Source organism: Xenia sp. Carnegie-2017, unplaced genomic scaffold (assembly GCF_021976095.1).
Source record: "Xenia sp. Carnegie-2017 unplaced genomic scaffold, XeniaSp_v1 HiC_scaffold_25, whole genome shotgun sequence".
In the NCBI taxonomy this organism is placed as follows: domain Eukaryota; kingdom Metazoa; phylum Cnidaria; class Anthozoa; order Malacalcyonacea; family Xeniidae; genus Xenia; species Xenia sp. Carnegie-2017.
In genome coordinates, this window is record NW_025813488.1 from 8,773,046 (window position 1) to 8,798,011 (window position 24,966).

Here is a 24,966-nt window from a genome sequence, read left to right on the forward strand (position 1 = left end):
GGAGACTGAAAAGACAATTGGAAGATGTTATAGAACGGGCAGAGTCTTATAGAAAGAGGTTAAAAGTGTCTAATATGGAAAAAAGTAGAGTGAAAAAGAAGGTAAATGATTTATTGTCAATCATTGATTGCCTTAAAGATGATAAAATGATCAGCTCTGATCAAGCTGAACTTCTTAATGCTTCACTATCTGGGGTTCCTGAAGATATTTTGAGTCGTTTAGTGGCAAACACTCAGGGTAAAAAAGGTGCTCAATACCCCCCAGAATTGCAAGCTTTTGCACTAACTTTGAAATTTTACTCGCCTAAGGCTTATGATTATGTTCGTGAGAAGTTTAATTTAGCCTTACCTCATCCAAGAGTAATTCGATCTTGGTATAATTCCGTGGATGGTGATCCTGGTTTCACCAAGGATGCCTTGAATGCTTTGAAAGTGAAGGTTCAAGAATCAAAGAAAGATGGCAAGGAAGTCATATGTGCATTGATGCTGGATGAAATGTCAATCCGCAAACACGTAGAATGGGATGGTCAAAAAGTTTGTGGTTATGTTGACCTTGGTACTGGGATTGACGATGATTCACTCCCTGAAGCAACAGAAGTTTTGGTATACATGGCTGTTGCTCTAGATTCATCTTGAAAGTACCAGTTGGTTACTTCTTGGTAGATGGCCTCACTGCAGAAGTAAAAGCAAATTTAACCAAGGAGTGTTTGATGCAGTTGCATGATGTTGGTGTTAAAGTTGGAAGTTTAACGTGTGATGGTCCATCCACACATCTTGCAATGATGAAGTTGCTTGGAGTGAAACTTTCACTTAATGATTTCCAAGCATATTTTTACATCCATCTGATTTAATGTTGAAAATTTATGCATTTTAGATCCTTGTCATATGATCAAGCTTGTCAGAGGAGCAATTTCTGAATTGAGAACTCTGAAGGATGAAAAAGATGGTTTGGTAAGATGGCAATACTTAGTTGAGCTAGAAAAACTGCAAGCCTCAGAAGGCTTGCGACTTGCCAACAAACTAAAGAAAGCTCACATAAACTGGAAGCCACAGAAAATGAAGTTAAATTTAGCAGTGCAAGCACTCAGCTCGAGTGTTGCAGATGCTTTAGAGTTCTGTGAAGGTAAGCTCAAACTTCCACAGTTTAAAGGGTGTGATAAAACAGTCAAATTCATTCGAGTATTTGATCGCTTGTTTGACGTTTTGAATTCCAGGAATCCAATTGCTAAAAATTACAAAGCACCAATAAAGAAAGCGAATTACAAGCTGATAAAAACCTTCTTGGATGAAGCAAGGCAATACGTCTTAAATCTGAATGGTGCTGATGGAAAGTCGATTTTTTCCCATAAGAGGAAAACAGAATTCTTGGGGTTTCTGTTGTGCATTGAAGCAGTGCAAGGGCTTGCTGAGGATCTTGTTATAAGTGAAAATTCTCCCCTTAAATATTTGCTTACTTATAAGACAAGTCAAGATCATTTAGAATTGTTTTTTTCAGCTGTGCGAGCGTCAGGAGGTTGGAACAACAACCCGACATCTCGACAGTTCAAAGAAGCGTACAAGCAGCTGTTGATGCGACATAACATTAAAGGAGGTCATGGAAATTGTGTTGCTCAGGATGGTACCGAAATTCTAAGTAGACTAGAAGATCGGTGTGAGAGTGAACAAATGTCGGCAGATATTTCCGATGTAAATACTGCAAGAAGATACGATCTAGAACTGCGTGGGCCAGAACAAACTGACCACGATTACAGCGACACCTCAAACTACATTCAGCTTTCAGACTACAAGGAGGCAGCAATATCGTATATTGCTGGGTATGTCGCAAAATGGTGAAAAGGAAGATCCATTGTGATGATTGTATGGATGCTCTGACATCATCTAAAGAAAGAGCACCAGAACTATTTGTGGAATGGAAGAGCAACGGTGGTTTAAAAATACCAACTGACGATCTTCTGAAAGTGTGTCAGGAAACAGAGAAATGTAATGAGGATGGTAAATTCCTGCCATGGTGGCTTGCCACATGCAGCAGCAAACATATCGAGTGCAATTGCTGCGACGGTATTATCTGTGTGTGTAGAGAAAAAGTTTTAGCATGTTAGATGAGCATGTGTTAGAGTCGACAGTTACAGATAATCATGCTTATAAACTGATAAAGTGTTGTGCTGAGGCATTTGTGAAAATAAGAATGCATCACTTGACCAAAACGCAAAACGATAAGTTGCATGGTCAGAAAATTCGTAAAAAGCTGTCTAAGCTTGTGTTGTTCAATCATCAGTAGATTGAACGTTGCCTGACACTATTGTGTTTTCGAGGCTTTGCCTGTGCCTAGAAATGGAATTTTCATTTGACTATTCCATTTTTGAGGCTGTAGGCGTCCTGGCACATAGCAATATGTGTTTCGAGGAGAAATTTAATGGTGCCTGCACATTTGTGTTCGAGGCTTAAAATGTAACATGAAATTATAACCTAGTTTACGTAACTAAACAATTAAAAGAATGAAAAGTAATTCGAAATGCAAGTCTTCTATGTGAGTATTCCTCTACAACATAGTACAATATAGAACAACAATAGCACAATATTCATTTTGAACTATTTTTTATAGAGAAAAAAATACTCAACAAAACAGCCCAATTGGACGACATAAGAAAACTATTTTGTGGTCCTAACATTGATAACACTTTCAATCAGATCGAGCGTTGTAGTAAGTGCTTTTTTCAAAATTAAACCAGTCTGTCAATTGATAAATGCATTATTAACGTTCTTTTAAAAATAAACGCTACTCAATATTAAACGCACGTGTTTAACTTACAGGTGACATTATGAATATTGCCGGGATGATCTGAATGCGGAAGTCCTTGAACAACGTTCGTGATGCGTAACATTTTATCTTTAACATTTTTTTGTACCCTATAGTTCAATGAGTTCACATTGTTTATATAGTTTCTTGACTTGTAAAAAGCCAATGGTTAAACTTCGAATAACTTGAAAAAAAATTTAGAAGAATGTTACTTGAATGCAGGGGTGTGACTTGAGTCCCGAGAATGGAGAGGGGAAACGTTGCAGAATTTGATTTGCCCAGCAATAACGTAGTGTAATTTTGTTTGTTAATACCAGCAAAATCGCTTTTTACTTAGTTATGAGTTGATCCAAACGTCATCGCTAATATTTGCCGTTTTAATTTCCGAAAAATTACATGCTTTGCTCAACAAAACTGCTAACTTTTTGAAGGGGAGAGGCTGAGCCACCACATATCAATCCCCTCTCCAGGATTTACACCCCTGTTTCAACGTTACTGATACAGCAATTTACGATTTGTGCACGCTAAATTTCCATGTATATTATCATGGGAATCATCTCTTACAAACTATAAAAAACTTTAAAATTCAATGCAATATTTAGTTCTTCATAGTTAAAAAAAAGTTTGATTTGTTAACCAATCAGAATACAGCATTGGCGTTTGTCATTTGCATTTTTTCCGCTTTTTTTAAATACTATAAATATTTTAAAACTTGTCTGAATTTTCCTTTGCTTATTTCTTGTTTTTATTGTATTTGCCAACTTTCTATTGTGGTCCATGGATGAAAAGAGGTTAGTACAGATCAATAATTTAATAATTTCTGATCTGAAAAGCTTCATAAAAGCTTTCAGCATGGAAGTAAACAAAAGTGATTCATTTACATGGTTTAAATCCCTTCTTGCAAAATATCTATTTACACTTTATCGTTTTTGCATACAAAACACCAGATGCTAGATTATACAGATGAGGAAAAAGCAATGGACACTGGTATCAAATGTGTATAAAATTTGTTTTTGTTTTGAAAACTGAAAATCACTCAAATAGTTCAATTGCATTCAAAACAGGTCAGGGAACTGAAGAGAAAAATAACGAAAATGCAAGTGTGTATTTAGCCAAAAATGGTTATACTGTTTAATGATTGTTTTTTGCATTATTACACAATACATCAATGCATCAAAATGTGCTAAAAATCTACTACTATTTGAGGTGGCTCCAATTCTGAAAACCAAAAAAATAAAGAAGGTAAACAGTGCTTTGTATACAATACTGTTCTCGTTCATATATGATATATGCCCATCAACTCTCTCATGATACTTTGGTCTTTTCACTTGAGTCTTTCACCATGAGTCTTTTCACCTGAATCTTTTAACCTGAGTCTTTTCACCTGAGTCTTTCACCATGAGTCTTTTCACCATGAGTCTTTTCACCATGAGTCTTTTAACCTGAAATTTAATCATACACATAACAAATCAAACAGCACCTAACAAATGATTTGTTTATGTAGAAAGCAATGCCAAAGCAAAAAATTCATTTAAAGGTGTGGTATAGTGTATACATGTACTAATTGCCTTTGATGCCAGGCTGATAATTGCCATTGTTTTTTTTTTAATGAAGGAAGATGCTATAATTGTGGCCACAAAGGCCACAAAATGAATGAATGCGAGAAAAGTAATGACAAAAAATGAAATAACATTTCTTTCATGACCATTGTAATTGACAATTATATACTTTTTTTTTGTATAGAGTTTAATCGTATGAGAAGAAGTAAGTTTGATTGACCTATTGATAAAACATCAGCTTGATTAGATGGTTGAAAACTTCAAGTTGCATGCATTATTGTTAACAGAAATAAGCTAATGACACAAATAAATAAAAAGTGTCATGAACTACAACTTCCTTATAAATATTTAACAGGAAGACGTTGCTACATATGCAAAAGATTGGGCCATGTTGCCAAGCACTGTAAAGAAGCAAACCTACCAGTCAAAAACGTGCTGAACAATTGCAGCAACTGTACAATACACCTTACGAGAAAATAAATTTTAAATATTTGTTATTTTTGTCATTTAGTTATCTTTATCAGAAATACAAAAAGATTATATATTGTTTTTTTCTCAAAACTTCATTAAAAGAAAATTCTTATTGCAAATATGTTGTGTAACTTAGTCTGATTGCACTAACATACATTACCACATTGACCTAAATATGACTATAGAGTACTCTTTAAGAGTTAAGTAAAAAACAAATTCTGAAGAAACAAGATATCTTGAGATGAAAAAATGTGAATGAAAACAAAACGCGAAGTGAACTGTAAATTTTCGATTTATTTCAAAGTCATCCACAGACAGAATGATAATCCAAACCATGCATACACATATATTAAGAAATGGTTTGTTAACACGGGACTTAAGGCTAGCAAAGAATTACAACTCTTGTCTTAAATTACAATACACTCATTCCACCAGTCTGGTCTCTTGTTTCAATTCATCCTTTTAAAATATGACAGCTCTTCCAACTCCGCTTTCGTAAATATCAAACTATTTAATTTCTATTGCTTGACTTTCGTTACTTAATTCATTCATTGTAAATCAGGGGCGGATCTAGGATTTTTCAAACATCAGTCATAAAACGTCGAAGGCGCTACGCACCTGGGGGGGTCTGAGGCATTCTCCCCTGAGAAATTTTGAATTTCAGAGCCTTGAAAATGCCATTTTCAGCGTTTTTGCGTAAAAACAAAACATTTTGCTTACGTTTTTTTCAAAAAAAAAAATGAAGTGAACAATACTTGAATGTTTTGCCAAATATTTAGGCTCATTATCATGCCAAATATATGGCTCATTAGCATGTCTAGGAACGTAAAATTTATTTTACAATAATGCTATTTAAAAACAGATATAGTCTTTAAAAATTTCTACCAAGTTGTCAGGCATAGACCCCCCTAGAGACCCCCATTCAAACCTCTATGTAATGAATTTAGTTAAGTTAGAAATTTGGTACTGCAAGTGACAGTTCATAGATATAGAAAAGCTCAGACTTCAAACCATGCAAGTTTATTGTAACCCTTTACCCATCTCCACATCAGTGCCAGCAAATTCACCTTTTGAGAAAAAACTCAAAATTTTTTTCTGCCAAAGGTTAAGGAAAAATTATCAGAGTGAAAATTTGCAGTTAAGACAGCTTAATGCCATAAATGTTTATTAGGCATTTCACTAGACTATTATCTCCTGTAAGTATATGCAAGGTGTGCTATATAGCAATCACTAGTAGCATTGTATTTGCAAATACAAACAGAATGTAACCAACATGTCTTTAATTATATAATTACATGAATGTTAAAATTGGTTCATGTGTCATGCTTACTGGTTATGATAAATATCTTTTCATATGATCAAAGCTTGTTTAAATGTAAATCAGAAATAATTTAGTTTAGAAATTATAATGATCATCAGAAAATTTACCTAGTGATCATGAAAAATACTTTGCTGTTTTGCCAAATTTCAAGGTTTATCTGCATACATAGAAAGGCATTTTTACTTTATAGAAAATGCTTTTCATACATCAATAGCCCTTTGGAATTTATGGCAAACAATCTGGTATGAGCCGTAGATTGACAGACCTTTACATCTCTACATGAGGTGTTCAGTTAGAAAAGGGGACAATATGTGACATGGGACAACATTCCATGTATGTGAAATACTCAGGTTTAATACCATTTCAGTCGAATTGTCAAAATAAAAAGCTTCATGGATCAGAAGACTCAAAATCACATGTTATAGTAAACAGCTTCTCATGTAATCAATGTTAATTTTCTCAAATCTTAAACAATATGTAGTATAACTGTCCAATGATTGAATGATCAATGATCATAAACTGAAAAACCCCAAACATTTGTTTATGATAAAGTAAATAATAGTATGGCGCCTTATGGCTACAGATTTTTTGTCCATTGAAATATATTTGCAGGAATGTAGGATTTCGCTGCTGTATAACGGCCACGATTCCCCAAGCACTAAAGAAATCATAGCTAAAAGTCCTTTGGCAACAACAATTTTAGAAGCATCAATCTGCTTACCATACGCCATATTGACATAAATCGCATCACACACTCGCATAATTGACTTTGATATATTACATTCATGCATACACTTAACTTGTCCTTTACTTACGATTTTGGATGTAAATTTCTGCTGATAAAACTCAAAACAATGTTGGCTTGCTTTTGAACATCAATGACTGAAATGTCGCTCGCGAGATCGTCTTTGCCAAGCATTTAAAATTTATCCATAAATTTCCACCCTCTTGAAAAAATTCACATTTTGGACAGCAGCATTCATGTCAATATATGAATTTGTAAAAGATTTCCATAAATTCCATCTGATTGTAGTTTAGTTTCTATCATGCTTATAAAAATTACTATAAAACGATCAAACATTCAATTCAGACAGTGAGCTTGACTATGTTAGTTCAGTTGGCTATCAGTCGAAATCCGTCAAACCAATCACAATAAAGCAAAAATTCAAATGAACCAATTGTAAGATAGCAATTGGACTCCCTTATACGTCCGGCCACCCTTATTATCAGTCAAGACCATTCCAGACTGTCCACTGATCTGGCTATTGACCAATAAAATAAGCGTTTTTGACGTTCATAGACTCCTTTATCCGTCGAACCAGTCAAGCCACCCCGCTTATCAGTCGGTTATTCCAGGTCAATTAAAATTCAACTGATCTGGTTACCAACGAGATATTCATTGGATTAGTCATTAGTTTTCAATAATAAATAATGCGGGATTTTTATCACGAAGTAAATGCGATAAGAAAATAAGAATAATTAATGAATTTTTAATTAATATGAATAGGTAATTTTTGAATTTCAAACATCAGTCGCGCGACGGATTTGACATACTCTAGATCCGCCCCTGTTGTAAATATATATGTGTATGCATGGTTTGGATTATCATTCTGTCTGAGGATGACTTTGAAATAAATCGAAAATTTACAGTTCACTTCGCGTTTTGTTTTCATTCACATTTTTTCATCTCAAGATATCTTGTTTCTTCAGAATTTGTTTTTTACTATCTTTTTTAAATTTTCGGCTGGACATGGCTCTAAGACTTTCTCCTTACCTTGAAAAGAGACCACATCGTCCACATCGTGCACATGTACATTAGACACGATGTTTAAAAACGTTCAAAGAGTTTTTTCGTACATAGTTTATAGTTAATAGCTTTCCTCGCAGGAGCCGATGACTGGAAAGCAAGCACAGTTGACTCGCTGTTACGAATTGTAGGTTTTTATCGTGATTTTCAACAAAAAATTGCTAGCCGAATCCCAAATACACACATACATTTTCCTCACTCTTTCTTCAGAAGGGAGTGGGAAATTGTGAAATTTTCGGAAAAGCGGTCAATTTCGGTAAATCTTAGCGGCAACGGACGAAATCCGCCATTTTTTTGGCATCATCAGATATCTAAGGCCGCGCTTGAGATAGCCGCTCCAGTTATTATAGAACTCAATGGTTGTTATGCAGCTCATTGGGGATTCATTGAGCTCTATTAGTAATGGCGGATTCATTGAGCTCTATAAAACCTGGAGGGACAAAGGGGCCTGGACCCCGTGGTCAAAAACATGCGGTAATGGCGGATTTTGGTGGTCAAAACCATTGAGTTCTATAATAACTGGAGCGGCTATCTCAAGCGCGGCCTTAGATATCTGATGATGCCAAAAAAATGGCGGATTTCGTCCTTTGCCGCTAAGATTTACCGAAATTGACCGCTTTTCCGAAAATTTCCCAATTTCCCACTCTCTCCTGAGGAAAGAGTGAGGAAAATGTATGTGTGTATTTGGGATTCGGCAAGCAATTTTTTGATGAAAATCAAGCTAAAAACCTTAAATTCATAACAGCGAGTCAACTGTGGTTGTCAGTTATTTGCTCCTACGAGGATGCATTTATAACTATCGACGAAAGACCTATATGTCGGCTACACATGTATGAATGCAGATGTGCGTCGTTTTCTTACCAGCGTCAAACTTGTTTGATAGATTAAACTCTTTAGTCAATACAAAAAAGTATATCTTAGTTCATCTCCACGGTTCACGAGAGAGAAGTTAGCTTATTTGTTATCATTGTTATTTTGCTTCTTTTCATGCAATGGGCAATGGCTTTTTTCGCCACAATTGTAGGATTTTTACTTGTTTCTTTAAAAAAGTACATATTAAATCTCTGGATATTTACGGATTTTCTGTAATTGAGTTAAATATGAAATTTCAAAAAAGACTCAAGTCTGCATAGGTTTGGTAAATGAAAACAAACAATATTGTATAGAAATTACTTTAAGTAACCTTTTTGTGATGTTCTGAAGTGCAAGTGCATCAAATACTTGTAAAGTTGTAGCACATTTTGATTTTGTTGTACTGATATATGAATTGGGCAAAATGCAAATAATCATCAAAACACTTATGCTTCCAATGGTGTTTATAATTCATTTGTAGTTTTAATACTTCTACCTTTCTTTTTCACTTTGTTTTGTTTTTCCTATATTTGCAATAAAAGTGCACTATAATTTGAATGATTAACACAGTTTTCACCTCAATAATAAATTTCATAAGCAGTTGGTAGTGCATTTTGTTCTCTGAGTATCCACATCTGCTGTTTTGTTCATACAAGAATGATGAAGTGCAACTAGATATGTCATAGCAAGGCAATAAAACCAAATGAATTACATACCTATAGTGTACTTTTATGCTAGAAGCTTAAAAGCTTTTTAGAAATTAGAATATTATTGTATTATTTTACCTCTATATCATCAATCTCATGATAAGAAATAAGAAGCAAAAAATTTGTAGACAAGCTTTGAAAAGTGAAAAACTTTTCTTTAAAACAGCAGCAATAATGCATATGATAAATCTCCATTCTGTACTCTAATAGGTAAATAAGCTCACACTGTTTCTTAAAAAAATATTAGAAATATATAAGAAATATACAGTACAGTAACTTTAAAGTTTCATCACGGAATCTTTAATGCTTCAGTATAGTGCATTAGATATTAGTAACATTTAAACAACACTCAACTAAAATATTTTGATAAAGATATGACATGATTCAAACATTAAGTTACATAAAACCCAATGGCTTATACAGTTTGAAGCTTCACATCTGCATTGAGTCATCATCAATCTCAGTACAAATGTTTACATAGACACAAACTTTATGGCCTTCTATTTTACATGTTTGTGAATTGACATTTCATTAAGCATCAAAACACACACAACCTTCTTGCCATCTTTCTTTGGATCATGAACTTTAACTTCAAAGCATTCAAGGCTTCCTAAGTGAATTCATTGTCTCCATCCATAGAATTTGACCATGATTAAATTAAATAACTCTGGATAGGGCAGACAATAAATCAATTATCTTTACAGCATTATCATTTTTTAAGACTCTGCCTGGTCAATAACATCTTCCAGTCATCTTTACTCCTTGATCTTCCCTGCATGTTGTCAGCAAATAGAACATAACAAGCTCTGCTCCAAATCATGGGTACCGTTGGGGCTGATCATTTCTTTTTGATACTTACTCACAGAGCAAAATGTGTGCAGGGTCTTTTTTGCTTTAGAGAAACTATTTTGCAAATAAATGGGTAAATTTACGATTTCATGCATTAACAAATGACAGAAAAGTATGCAGAATTTTATAAACAAAAACAGGAAAACATCAGTATATTTGGCGTTCAAGTCAGTCTTAAAGAATACGATCTTTAATATGTATTTTATGGCTTTTCAAGTGCATGTAATCGTTGACGGACTAACAAAACAAACAACTACCTCACCTGTGAGAAGCGATATGTTCCTTTTTGTGGAAACTACGACAACCAACAATTGAACGATTGAAGTGTTGGCATTATAAAAGAAATGCCAAAAAAGATATCGTCACAGAATATGGAACTAACGATATCCATATTCTGTGATATTGTGTTTGTTTTTGAAAAACTCTTTTTATTTACTATAGACACCAGGGGGAGGTCGAGAATATTATTTTTCTGCAAAGCGATCATTTCAGCGGAAATACGTCCTTTGGCTGCCATTTTTTGGCATCCTCGCCCCAGTAAAGTTAGCCGCTCTAGTTATTATAGAACTCAATGGTCAAAACTTCCACTTTAAAAATTTTTTTCAATATTCACTCCCTCCTGATTTCTAATACTGTTTGTATGAACGACAACAAGTGAGAAAAAAAAAACAATTACAATACCGACAGCATATCATGTGAAAATAACGCTTCAGCATTGCGTGAAAAACACAGTACAGACACACATCAAAATAAAGAAGATCGACGGTAGAGAAACGCATATTTTGGATGTAACATTTAAGTTATTTTATGACATTTTAGCCAGGGGCGGATCTAGAGTATGTCAAATCCGTCGCGCGACTGATGTTTGAAATTCAAAAATTACCTATTCATATTAATTAAAAATTCATTAATTATTCTTACTTTCTTATCGCATTTACTTCGTGATAAAATCCCGCATTATTTATTATTGAAAACTAATGACTAATCCAATGAATATCTCGTTGGTAACCAGATCAGTTGAATTTTAATTGACCTGGAATAACCGACTGATAAGCGGGGTGACTTGACTGGTTCGACGGATAAAGGAGTCTATGAACGTCAAAAACGCTTATTTTATTGGTCAATAGCCAGATCAGTGGACAGTCTGGAATGGTCTCGACTGATAATAAGGGTGGCCGGACGTATAAGGGAGTCCAATTGCTATCTTACAATTGGTTCATTTGAATTTTTGCTTTATTGTGATTGGTTTGACGGATTTCGACTGATAGCCAACTGAACTAACATAGTCAAGCTCACTGTCTGAATTGAATGTTTGATCGTTTCATAGTAATTTTTATAAGCATGATAGAAACTAAACTACAATCAGATGGAATTTATGGAAATCTTTTACAAATTCATATATTGACATGAATGCTGCTGTCCAAACTGTGAATTTTTTCAAGAGGGTGAAATATTTATGGATAAATTTTAAAAGCTTGGCAAAGACGATCTCACGAGCGACATTTCAGTCATTGATGTTCAAAAGAAAGCCAACATTGTTTTGAGTTTTATCAGCAGAAATTTACATCCAAAATTGTAAGTAAAGGACAAGTTAAGTGTATGCATGAATGTAATATATCAAAGTCAATTATGCGAGTGTGTGATGCGATTTATGTCAATATGGCGTATGGTAAGCAGATTGATGCTTCTAAAATTGTTGTTGCCAAAGGACTTTTAGCTATGATTTCTTTAGTGCTTGGGGAATCGTGGCCGTTATACAGCAGCGAAATCCTACATTCCTGCAAATATATTTCAATGGACAAAAAATCTGTGGCCATAAGGCGCCATACTATTATTTACTTTATCATAAACAAATGTTTGGGGCTTTTCAGTTTATGATCATTGGTCATTCAATCATTGGACAGTTATACTACATATTGTTTAAGATTTGAGAAAACTAACATTGATTACACGAGAAGCTGTTTACTATAACCTGTGATTTTGAGTCTCTGATCCATGGCTTTTATTTTGACAATTCGACTGAAATGGTATTAAACCTGGAAATGTTGTCCCATGGACCCTTTAGAGATGTAAAGGTGTGTTAATCTACAGCTCATACCAGATTGTTTGTTATAAATTCCAAAGGGCTATTGATGTATGAAAGCATTTTCTATAAAGTAAAATGTCTTTCTATGTATGCAGATAAACCTTGAAATTTGGCAAAACAGCAAAGTATTTTTCATGATCACTAGGTAATTTTTCTGATGATCATTACAATTTCTAAACTAAATTATTTCAGATTTACATTTAAACGAGCTTTGATCATATGAAAAGATATTTATCATAACCAGTAAGCATGACACATGAACCAATTTTAACATTCATGTAATTATATAATTAAAGACATGTTGGTTACATTCTGTTTGTATTTGCAAATACAATGCTACTAGTGATTGCTATATAGCACACCTTGCATATACTTACAGGAGATAATAGTCTAGTGAAATGCCTAATAAACATTTATGGCATTAAGCTGTCCTTAACTGCAAATTTTCACTCTGATAATTTTTGCTTAATCTTTGGCAGAAAAAAATTTTGAGTTTTTTCTCAAAAAGTGAATTTGCTGGCACTGATGTGGAGATGGGTAAAGGGTTATAATAAACTTGCATGGTTTTAAGTCTGAGCTTTTCTATATCTATGAACTGTCACTTGTAGTACCAAATTTCTAACTTAACTAAACTCATTACATAGAGGTTTCAATGGGGGTCTCTAGGGGGGTCTATGCCTGACAACTTGGTAGAAATTTTTAAAGACTATATCTGTTTTTGAATAGCATTATTGTAAAATAAATTTTACGTTCCTAGACATGCTATTGAGCCATATATTTGGCATGATAATGAGCCTAAATATTTGGCAAAACATTCAAGTATTGTTCACTTCATTTTTTTTTTGTTGAAAAAACGTAAGCAAAATGTGTTGTTTTTACGCAAAAACGATGCCCACAAATACATTTTGCATTGGTCTAAAACGCTGAAAATGGCATTTTCAAGGCTCTGAAATTCAAAATTTCTCAGGGGAGAATGCCTCAGACCCCCCCAGGTGCGGAGCGCCTTCGACGTTTTATGACTGATGTTTGAAAAATCCTAGATCCGCCCCTGATTTTAGCCTTTTAAAAGTGAAAATCAAACGGCATTCTTTACTAGACCTGTCAATCTCGTCAAACTTATACATTATTTCATGCTTTTGTGTGTTTGACTGTTTGTAAACAGTTTGGTGCACCTATTTTTCTTGCTTCAAATGGATAAATCTGTGTAAAAATGCTCCTAAGGAAGCGAGAAAATGTTTGCTTCAGTCCTACGACATAAGTCAACTGAAAGTTTACCATGGATAAGTATCATAAGTGTATTGTCATTACCTGATAAATCTACTGAAAACTCATAAAGAAAGTATGTTGAACTAGAAGAGCTACAAAAAAGAAAAAAATTCAAAACACCATGACACTGTTGCTTGGTAATTTGTATTTTGTAAACAGCTTGGCAGAATTTTGGATCTATTACTGAACAGAACATTAATTTTCCATTGAAATTACAAACTTGGAAACTAAAGTGCATTGGTTTCTCTGACCAAAACACTGTCTATTGCTGCAGGAAGGCAAAATAGTGATTTGACAGTGTAGGCGAAGAAATTTATCAAGTTCTATAGATATTATTGTGCATTACTTACAGTTTTTTTGGAATTGTGTAATATATGTCAAGAACAAGATATAATTTTTCAAAAATCCTAACCCTTCGAGCACTACTACACTTCTGTTTTGCTTAAACAACTTAGAGCTACCAATACTAATTTTTATATGTACAAACTAACATTTGGGAATTAAATGATAAACAACTTGTTAAATCTTTGTATTTTACATCAAGCCTTTGAATTAGTTCCTTTTATCTCTTGGTAAAAAAATATTAATGAAAGACTTACAAATCAAGTTTCTCGAAAATAGTATTTTGTACAAAGAAACTAAATAATTGGAAAGGTCACATGTTGAAGACAGACTTTGCTTCTTTGACTAGGTTGCTTGACCATGAGGAAATTTAAATTTGTTTACAATTTGTTTAAATAATTCTTTTTATTGATTTCTATTAATTCTTCATAAGACATTTCTTTGCCATCTATTTTTGCTTCTTCTATATTCAACTTCATTGTAACCAATGCATCCGATGTGAATTTGTGGATCACCTGGAATCATACCAAGTATGGATTTGGTGAGATGAGACAATAATATGTTTAATTTTTCATGCATATTAATGATATAATCATAAGCTACTGTTGAACAAAAATTTCAAGTTAGAAACAAATCTTAGCACATTGTTCAACACACTACTTTTATCTTGGTTTTGAAGTAGTAACCTGTTTACTATAACAATAAATACTTCATTTACAGTAACGCTAAGTAGTACTTTAAAATTGTTTGCATAAATCCAACTTTCCAATCCCATTATAATTGTCTACACTATACAGTCAGTCAAATTGAGCAGGCAAACAGTTTAATAGTTATTTTTATTATACAACATATACCATAGTTCTCATTAATTTTGCATGGCACTGCATTCAATTTCAACACAACTCTGTTGTAAACTTTCCCTTCATCTTTTCAAAAAAAACATGAACAAATTATGCCCCATTTTTGGGAGGTAAACTCAATTCAAATCAGGAGAGTTTAGCTTGATGCCTTGATCATGATACAAGATGGATGCAAAACTCGATAAAGATGGACAGCTTCGCCTCGTCTGGCGAGCGAATAAGTGAAGAACAAACAAGACTGGACCAAAATAACTTTAAATTAAAACTTAGTAGTAGAAACACTCTTCAAGTATTGTGTTAAAAACAAAATAGTAAAACTAATACTGTGCTACTTACCGGAGTCATGAAATGTTCCCTTTTCCGTATTTCAGCATCCGCAAACCACAAAAGTTGGCAGCGTAATAAATAAAGTTTTAAAAAAGTGTTTATGTTAGGAAAATAAATAGTTTTGATATTTTCTATACTCGCAATCGTGGTGTTCAAATCAGGGTGGGCGACAAAAATTTTATTTCATGAGCCCGCGTCTCTCCGCTGACTTTGACCACCAAAATCCGCCATGTTTTTGACCACGCGGCCGCGCGCTAATAATTTATACTAATTTTGTTGACGTTTCCCCTCCAGTTATTATAGAACTCAATGAGCAGCATGCGCGGCCCCAAAAACATCAGAGGTTCCGACAAGAGTGGCCCTTCTGTATAGTATATTTTCTGTGATATAGGGTTAGGGTTAGGTTTTTATATATATATATATATAAGTTTGAAAATTGGTAATCCAGGCATTTAATACATAAAAAATGAAAGTTTCTCTGGATCTTTAAAAATTATTTTATTGAGCTTTCGACTCGTTGCTTCAAGCCTTCATCAGAATGAGGATATTTATTTACACGTACTTTTAGCTTGGAGACGTTTAGAGCGTCTAATTGGATTAGTGGGTGGATTAATGTGAATTGAATGGGTTGAAATACGTTGCCATGGGTTTTGGTGTATTGTGAATATGGTTGGTGTTAATAATATTAGAGTGTAGTATTTTAGTTTTGGTGTTGTTTGTAGTTTTTTTGTCCTTTTTCTTTAGTTATGAGTATATGCTGGGTATGTCGATATGTCTGTTTATTGTGTCGTTGTCTTTACTGTACCAAGCTTCTTTAAATTCGTGTGCGTGTTTAGTCTGTGCGCGTCCGAGTACTTTAGTTTCTGTCCAGTGGAATGTGTGGTTGTTTCCGTGGGTATGTTCTGCCGGTAGTGAGTTCGGATCTCGTCGTTTTATGGCGTTTTTGTGTTCTGTGAGTCTTGTTTCAATTTTCTTAGATGTTTGTCCTATGTATTGCTTTGAACAGTCTTTACATGGTATCATGTAGATCGCGTCAGTTGTATCATGAATTGTTGTTTTGTCTTTATGTTTGGTGAAACATGATTTGAGTTTTTGTGTAGGTTTGTGGGCGACGTTGATATTAAATGGTCGAAGAAGTCTAGCAGTCATTTCTGATGTTCCGTTTATGTATGGTAATGTGACGATTTTTACTGTTTCGTCCGGTTTTTTTGTTGTTTTTGTCGGTTTGTGTTTTGTTTTGTATTTTGTATATAGTTTTGTTTATGAAGTTTCTAGGGTAATTGTTTTTAATAAATGTGGAGTATAAGTAGTTGCGTTCTGTTTTTTTGGCTTCTTCAGTATTACAATGAGTGTTTATCCTGTTGAAAAGTGTTCGAATGCAGCTTATTTTGTGTTGTGTTGGATGATTGCTGTGGAAATCGAGTATTTGGTCTGTGTGGGTGGTTTTGCGGTATACTTGTGTGTTTAGTGTACCGTCATCTGTTCTGGTTAGTAGGATGTCGAGGAATGTAAGTTGTTTGTCGTGCTCTTCATCTTTAGTAAAGGTAATGTTCTTTGTGGTATTGTTTATGGTGTGTAGGATTTGTTCAGTTTTGTCTTTCTTGACTATGGCAAAGATGTCGTCGACATATCTTTTCCATAGTCTGATGTTTGTGTTGTTTGTGACTGATTGTGTTTTGAGGTGTTTCATGACAGCTTCTGCGAGGAAGGTGGATAGTGGTGATCCCATTGGTGCGCCTGAAATTTGTCTGTAGTATGTGTTTTGGAAGTTGAATTCAGTGGAGAGGCAAAGGTTGAGTAAGTCTAGGATGTCATTTTTGTCTAGTTGTGTTGTAGCTTGCCAAGTTTTGTCGTTTGTGAGTAGTTCGTTTGTAATTTGTTTGGCTATGTCTAGTGGTATGGATGTGAAGAGTGATGTCACGTCGTAGGATATCATGATTTCGTCTGGTCGTAGCTTAATGTTTTCAATACTGGCAAGGAAAGTGGTGGCATTTCTGATGGTGTGAGGTGAATTTTTGACTAATGGATACAGAATGTTATAAAGATATTTTGAAAGTTTATATACTTGTCTCTGTTGTAATTTTTCTCATTATCTCTCATTATATACTTTTAACTATTGTGCCCAGGGACAAAACAAGAATGCTAATTGGGGAGGTGAATGTTCAGCTTAGTCTCAATGGTTTTAATTGAAAATACATACATAATGTTGCGAGAGCATTTAATGAGGAACATTGTTCTTTTTTCAAACATTATTTTTCATTGCGTCAATGGTCCAGAAGAGGTCGACTGCCCACCCCATTGGAATGTTGAAGATTTAACTCGTTTTCCTCCACGCAACAGAAAAGGTAAGACGTGATGATTTCGGTGTCACATGCGACATTTTAGCACATTCCAATTTTACTTTTAAAATAAAGGAAGTAGTCGCCACTTGTATGGTCTGGTGGCAACAATCTTTCATTAACACTCATATTTGTGTTCTTGGCACGGAGGTATGTTCGTCATAGATCTATAATTTCATACCATTCTAAGGCCTGAAAATATCAGTCAAAGACCCATAACTACCATTCAAACACCTAAAACTACCATTCAAACACCTAAAAATACCATTCAAACACCTAAAACTACCTTTCAAAGACCTAAAACTACCATTCAAACACCTAAAACTACCTTTCAAAGACCTAAAACCACCATTCAAAGACCCGTAACTACCATTTAAAGACCTAAAACCACCATTCAAAGACCTAAAACTACCTTTCAAAGACCTAAAACTACCTTTCAAAGACCCATAACTACCATTCAAACACTTAAAACTACCATTCAAACACCTAAAACTGCCATTCAAAGACCTAAAACTACCATTCAAAGACCTAAAGCTACCTTTCAAAGACCTATAACTACCATTCAAAGACCTATAACTTTGCTAAGAATTTTACTGTTTCACGTATCTTAATGTTCGATCCATCAGAATTTTATAACTACTGTAGCAAATTTCTCCTTTGCACGTTAGCAGAAAGCAGTTATGCGTCCGCCGGTTCTCTATGGGACTGTATACTATCTAAAGCTAGCGCGCAGTCAAACACAATTCTCAAACTCTCAATTCTCATCAATTTAATTTTCTAGTCAAAGTTATACATCAATTTCAATTCATGCTCCTTACTCGTTCACAGGCATCAACAAAAGACAATGCCGTCTTAATTTGACCCTTCTAAAATACTCAATAATCATAAGTTCCTTTTTCCGCTTTAACGACAAGTTCCTAGTCTCAAATAACAAACATAATTTATTTACCTAATTTCCGACACACTCCCCCTTTGAGCCTTTAGGGTCAAACATAACTTTTGTTCGCCAATATGCATCCACAGCTGCAGCCCTTCTGGGTCTCCTGTTACTTCCTGCTATGCTCTCCTTTTCTCTATCCTCTAATTTCTCACTACCTTGCACTCCGTTATCATGTACCCTTACATCTATCTCAAGTGAATACAATTTTTGCAGAGGCCTACTTATATACTGAGGCCATCCTTTACTGACAACTCTGACTTCTGCTCCTCTGACTATATCATCCTTTCCTACGACTAATCTCTCAATTCTTGCTGTTTTCCAAAACCCTCTTTTTAAACCTTCGTCAAAAACAAGAACGACATCACCTACTTTTGGACAAAAAACTACCCTTCACTTTTCCGACCTTATGGTATTCTCTTAAATTTGTTAAGTACTCCTTCCTCCACCTTGACCAAAAATGTGTCCTCAATTTCGCTAAATATCTAAACCTACGTTTTATCTCTCCTTCATCTTCATCCCTAATAGCGTTTTGAACTTCCTCGTCTGGACTAGATGCTAATCGTCTTCCAAACATGAGATGGGAAGGAGTCAGTACATCCACATTTACTTCATCATCGTACACATACGTCAATGGTCAGGAGTTTAACGTAGCTTCTACCTCAACTAATGTCGTCAACAGTTCTTCCCTATTCAATTTAGCATTATCCAATATCTTCCTCAGACAACCTTTCGCCAACGCTACCATTCTTTCAACAAATCCACTCCACCAAGGTGTCTTGGCCAAATTAAATTTCCACACCAACCTATTACCTTCCAAAAATGATTTCACCTTCTTGCTATCATAGATCCCCTTCAATGCTTTCTCAGTTGCCTTAAACGTCTTGGCATTGTCGGAAACCATTAGCGAAGGTGTTCCCCTTCTAGTGGTGAACCTTCGCATGCAATTCAAAAAACAACGTGTACTTAAACTCTCTCCTAAGTCAACGTGAATTGCTCTTGTCACACAGCAAGAAAATAATGCAATGTACACCTTAACCCTCTGCCCACCTTCTTTTGCAAAAAATGGTCCCGCAAAATCCACACCTACCTTAGAAAGGGGAGGGGAATATTGTACTCTAAAGTCTGGAAGATCTGCTTGCACTGGTGTTTTGTAAGCCTGGCCTTGATGCCTTCTACAAATCATACAATTACCAATCACCCTTTCCACAATCTGTCTACCTCGAGGCACCCAAAATTTGCTGCGTAGCTGAGCTAAGGTCGCTCTCACCTTCCTATGGCAATCTTTAATGATTAATTCTGTTAAGTGGTGATCCTTAGGCAATAAAATTGGTTCCCTCGCTTCTAACTCTAACTCTGAATTGCCAAGTCTACCCTTACATTTAATCAATCCATTACGCTCCACTATGTTCAATTGTCTGACTATTTGCTCATAATCACTACGTTTCCTTACTTCCTTCTGAGCCCATTTTATCAACACTTGCTTTGCTATCACCAGCTCTGATACTCTCAATGCTCCCGTATTCCCTGCCTCATGCTTAACTTTTGCCTTCAAATTGTCTACAAACCGTCAAACAAATGCCATGACCTTTACAAGTATTTCTATATCACTAAAATCCCCAAACTTCACTGCACTCTCTACTACCTGTGTTGCAACTAATGCAGCCCCTTTTACCTCAGCAAGACTTTCCTCTGTATCATTAACCTCTTTTGCCCTTGGCCATTTGCACTGTGGACCTGACAACCACCTTGGTCCTTTCCACCAAAGCTCACTTCCCTTTAAATGCGATGCTGCAACTCCCCTAGAGCCTAAATCAGCTGGGTTCTTTACACCTGGGCAATGTCTCCAATCATCCTTTCTGCTCAATTTTAAAATTTCGTTAACTCTATGGCGTACAAATTGTTTCCATTCTCCCTTATTACTGATCCAGCACAATGCAGTCATGCTGTCTAACCAATAGTATGTTCCAATAAACTGTACGTATCCTCCCAACGCTGACTTCACTGTGCCATTAGCACTGCCAGTATCCTAGCCGACATAAGTTCTTATCTGGGAATTGTCTGCAATTTCAATGGCGCTATCCTCGTTTTTGCAGTAAGTAATTCTACATGATAAGCCCCCTTTAGTTCTGTTACGAAATATATTACTGCACAGTATGCCTTCAGGCTGGCATCTGCATACCCATGCAAGTAACACTTTGTCTCACCAATCAAACTACCATAAACAAATCTCGTCACTACTAAGTCTCTTACTTCCTCTTACTCTTCTATCCACACCTCCCACCGTTTCCTCTTGTCACCATCCAACTCTTTTTTCCCATTCAATGTTCTCAATACACAACTCCAGAAACAATAACTTAACACAAACTATGATTGGGCTTACAATACCAACGGGTCAAATAATCCTGCAAGTACACTTAGTATGTTCGCTTACTAGGAATGAGTGCTTTTGCTCTTTCAGGCGGTTTCCGCAGGCAAAACACAAATTGATCTGATTTACACACCCATCCCAATCCCAGTACCTTCTCAAAACTTCCACTACCACTATTTTTCTCAACAGATGCTTTTGCGTAAGTTTGATCATCAACCACATTCTTCACAACTCCATCTACCTTTCTCCCTTCTAAATTGCTTCCTTCTCTTCTTTCTATTTCTTTAAGAACACTCTCATCATTACTGAGACACTTCCTAAACTTAAATCCCCCTGCAGCCATTCACTTACTTGCTGTCTCATATAACATGATTGCTGCTTTCCCCGATTGATCACCTGACACAAGGACATCTACATAAAAGCTGTCTCTGAGTTTCCTAACAAATTCTCTATCTACTTCCATGAATGAGTCTAAATGATACTGTCGCGTTGCATTCAACAAAAATGGAGAGCAAATTAACCACAAACACTACTCTACAAAACCGGTAATCCACATGTCTTACCCTTTCACTATTCACATCATCTACCCATAAAAATCTTAGGCAATCCCTGTCCGAAGTGTCAACTGCAATTTTCAAAAATGCCTTTTCATTGTATGCCACTAACGCAACTCTTTTCTCCCTAAACCTTATCAAAATGTGAAATAACAATGGCACTAATTTAGGTCCAGCATGCAAACAGTCATTAGGCGAGGAATCTTTTGGTGACTCTTTACATGACGCATCATAAACAACTCGTACCTTGGTTGTCTTTGCATCTTTACGAACAACTCCATGATGTGGTAGGTAATGTATTTTATCGGCTCGCTCTAATTCTATGACTGGCTCTATAACACCGTTACTCAACTGATCCTTGATTGTCTTGTCATACTCGTTCAAAATGTCTGGTTCTTTCTTCAGCTGGACTAACTGACCTTTTAGTCTTTTCAAGCTTACATTAAAATTTGTAGAATCTAATCTATGTCCTTCGTTCCAAGGCAAATTAACACTGTATCTTTTACAATTAAACACAATAGAATCCTTCGAAGACTCGTGAATCTCGTCCTCTTTAACTATTCCTATAGTTTCAAAATCCCACGCGCTTGACATCTGTTCAAATGCATAAATTATAGTCTTTTGATGAAAATTTTGAAATAGGATAAAATTCATTTTCAGGGGAGGTAGAATTCCTATTTTTGTAAAAGTTCTTTTTGTTGTGGAAAATCTGTTCAAATGCATGAATTATAGTCTTTTGATGAAAATTTTGAAATATTATAAAATTCATTTTTAGGAGTGGTGGAATTTCTATTTTTGTAAAAGTTCTTTTTGTCGTGGAAAATGTGTTCAAATGCATCAATTATAGTCTTTTTGATGAAAATTTTGAAATATGATAAGATTTATTTTTAGGGGGGTGGATTCCCATTTCTGTAAAGTTCTTTTTGTTGTTCAAAATCTATTCAAATGCATAAATTATAGTCTTTTGATGAAAATTTTGAAATATAATAAAATTCATTATTCAATCTAATAACGTTAAAAGAATGATTTTTGCACAACTTTGACAAAAAAAATTGGATTAACATTTTTTATTTAAAATATGTTTCTTTAATAAAATTGATTGCAAAAAAGTTAAAAAATTAACGCTTTTGTTAAAAAACTTAGTGTCTTAAAAAATAGCTATAACAGATAAAAATAATCTAATAACAATAAAATCACGAATTGCGCACAATTTCACTAAAAAAGTAAGACTAGAATTTTTTTAGTAAAAAGATTGTTTGGTTTTTATAAATTTAAAATAAAAAGGACGAAACAGTTTAAAAACTAGCATTTTATTATAAAAACTCTGTTGTTATAAAAATAAGTGATATAATTACAAATTAATCTAATGACGTTAAAAGAATGATTTTTGCACAACTTTGACAAAAAAAATGGGTTAACATTTTTTATTCAATGTTGTTGCTTTAATAAAATTGAAGACAAAAAAAACTTAAAAAATAGAAGCTTTTATTAAAAATACTCAGTGTCTTGAAAAATACATATAAAAGGTTAAAATAATCTAATAACAATAAAAGCATGAATTGTGCACAATTTTACTAAAAATTTAAGACTATAACGTCTTTTTGAAATTACTTGGTTTTTATAAATTTACAATAAAATTTAAATACTAGCATTTTATTACAAAAACTCTGTTGTTTTAAAAATAAGTGATATAATTAAAAAATAATCTAATAACGTTAAAATAATGATTTTTGCACAACTTTGACAAAAAATTGGATTAACATTTTAATTTAAAATATGTTGCCTTAATAAAATTGAAAACAAAAAAAACTTGAAAAAGAGAAGCTTTTATTAACAAAATTTAGTGTCTTGAAAAATACCTATAACAGATCAAAATCATCTAATAACAATAAAAATATTGAATTGTGCACAATTTCACTAAAAAAATAAGACTATAATTATTTAGTAAAAAGATTGCTTGATTTTTATTAATTTAGAATAAGGAGGATGAAAAAGTTTATAAACTAGCATTTTATTATAAAAATTCTGCTGTTTTAAAAATAAGTGACATTAATCGAATTTCTTGTACTCACTTGTGGAAAACTATTATTAAGTATGTCATCTTTTCAAAATGCGAACAAAAGCTTGCAAAGATCTTAATGAGAGTGAAGTCAACCGAGAAATAGAAAGCAGTTATGGTCTAAAACTTCTTTTTGTTGTGGAAAATGTGTTCAAATGCATAAATTATAGTCTTTTGATGAAAATTTTGAAATATGATAAAATTTATTTAATGGGGGGTGGAATTCCTATTTTTGTAAAAAATCTTTTTGTTGTGGAACATGTGTTCAAATGCTTGATTTATAGTCTTTTGATGAAAATTTTGAAATATGAGAAAATTCTTTTTCATGGGGGATGGACTTCCTATTTTTGTAGAAGTTCTTTTTGTTGTGGAAAATGTTTTCAAATTCAAAAATTATAGTCTTTTGATAAAAATTTTGAAATATGATAAAATTTATTTTCAGGGGGGTGGAATTCCTATTTTTGTAAAAAATCTTTTTGTTGTGGAAAATGTGTTCAAATGCTTGATTTATAGTCTTTTGATTAAAATTTTGAAATATGATGAAACTCATTTTCAGGGGGGGGAGGGGGTGGAATTCCTATTTTTAAAAATTTTTTTGATGTGGAAAATGTGTTCAAATGAATAAATTATAGCCTTTTAATGAAAATTTTGAAATATGACAAAATTCGTTTTCAGGGGGGTGGAATTCTTATTTTTGTAAAAGTTCTTTTTATTGTGGAAAAAGTCTACAAATGAATAAATTTATAGTCTTTTGATGAAAATTTAGAAATATGATAAAATTCATTTTTAGGGGTGGTGGATTTCCTATTTTTGTAAAAGTACTTTTCTTCGTGGAAAATGTGTTCAAATGCTTCAATTATAGTCTTTTTATGAAAATTTTTAAATATGATAAAATTTATTTTCAGGGGGTGGAATTCCTAATTTTGCTACAATAAAAGTTTAAATACTAGCATTTTATTATAACAACTCTGTTTTAAAAATAAGTGATATTGTGACGAAATAATCTAATAAATTTAAAACAATGATTTTAGCACAACTTTGTCAAAAAAATTGGATAAACATTTTTTATTTAAAATATGTTTCCTTAATAAAATTTAGGGCAAAAAAGTTAAAAAATTAACGCTTTTGTTAAAAAACTTAGTGTCTTAAAAAATAGCTATAACAGATAAAAAATAATCTAATAACAATAAAATCATGAATTGTGCACAATTTCACTAAAAAAGTAAGACTAGAATTTTTTTAGTAAAAAGATTGTTTGGTTTTTATAAATTTAAAATAAAAAGGACGAAAAAGTTTAAAAACTAGCATTTTATTATAAAAACTCTGTTGTTATAAAAATAAGTGATATAATTACAAAATAATCTAATAACGTTAAAAGAATGATTTTTGCACAATTTTGACAAAAAATTCCATTAACATTTTTCATTTAAAATATGTTGCCTTAATAAAATTGAAGACAAAAA

At 33.8% G+C, this 24,966-nt stretch overlaps 2 protein-coding genes and 1 long non-coding RNA gene across 3 annotated transcripts; 1 reads left to right on the top strand and 2 right to left on the bottom strand.

Moving 5' to 3' along the window:
• Positions 1–4,299: 4,299 nt before the first annotated feature.
• On the top strand, positions 4,300–4,808 carry LOC124453563. Its single transcript, XR_006951140.1, has 4 exons — positions 4,300–4,333; positions 4,411–4,464; positions 4,540–4,560; positions 4,711–4,808. It is a non-coding gene; the product is annotated as an uncharacterized LOC124453563 (long non-coding RNA).
• A 14,348-nt stretch (positions 4,809–19,156) lies between these two features.
• Positions 19,157–21,233, bottom strand: LOC124452527. Its single transcript, XM_047003087.1, has 3 exons — positions 21,042–21,233; positions 20,165–20,548; positions 19,157–20,068 (listed from the first exon to the last, which is right to left on the bottom strand). The coding sequence occupies exons 1-3, from the start codon at positions 21,231–21,233 to the stop codon at positions 19,157–19,159; spliced, it is 1,488 nt and encodes a 495-aa protein (XP_046859043.1).
• A 106-nt stretch (positions 21,234–21,339) lies between these two features.
• LOC124452530 lies at positions 21,340–22,038 on the bottom strand. Its single transcript, XM_047003088.1, has one exon. The coding sequence runs from the start codon at positions 22,036–22,038 to the stop codon at positions 21,340–21,342; it is 699 nt and encodes a 232-aa protein (XP_046859044.1).
• Between the last annotated feature and the right edge of the window lie 2,928 nt (positions 22,039–24,966).

Coding starts and splice junctions, on each gene's coding strand:
- LOC124452527 (XM_047003087.1), bottom strand. CDS start 21,233: ATGGCTGCAGGGGGATTTAAGTTTAGGAAGTGTCTCAGTAATGATGAG. Junction 20,549..21,041: donor GTAGTGGAAGTTTTGAGAAG/GTACTGGGATTG, acceptor TATGTCGGCTAG/GATACTGGCAGTGCTAATGG. Junction 20,069..20,164: donor CTGCATTAGTTGCAACACAG/GTAGTAGAGAGT, acceptor GACAATTTGAAG/GCAAAAGTTAAGCATGAGGC.
- LOC124452530 (XM_047003088.1), bottom strand. CDS start 22,038: ATGTCAAGCGCGTGGGATTTTGAAACTATAGGAATAGTTAAAGAGGAC.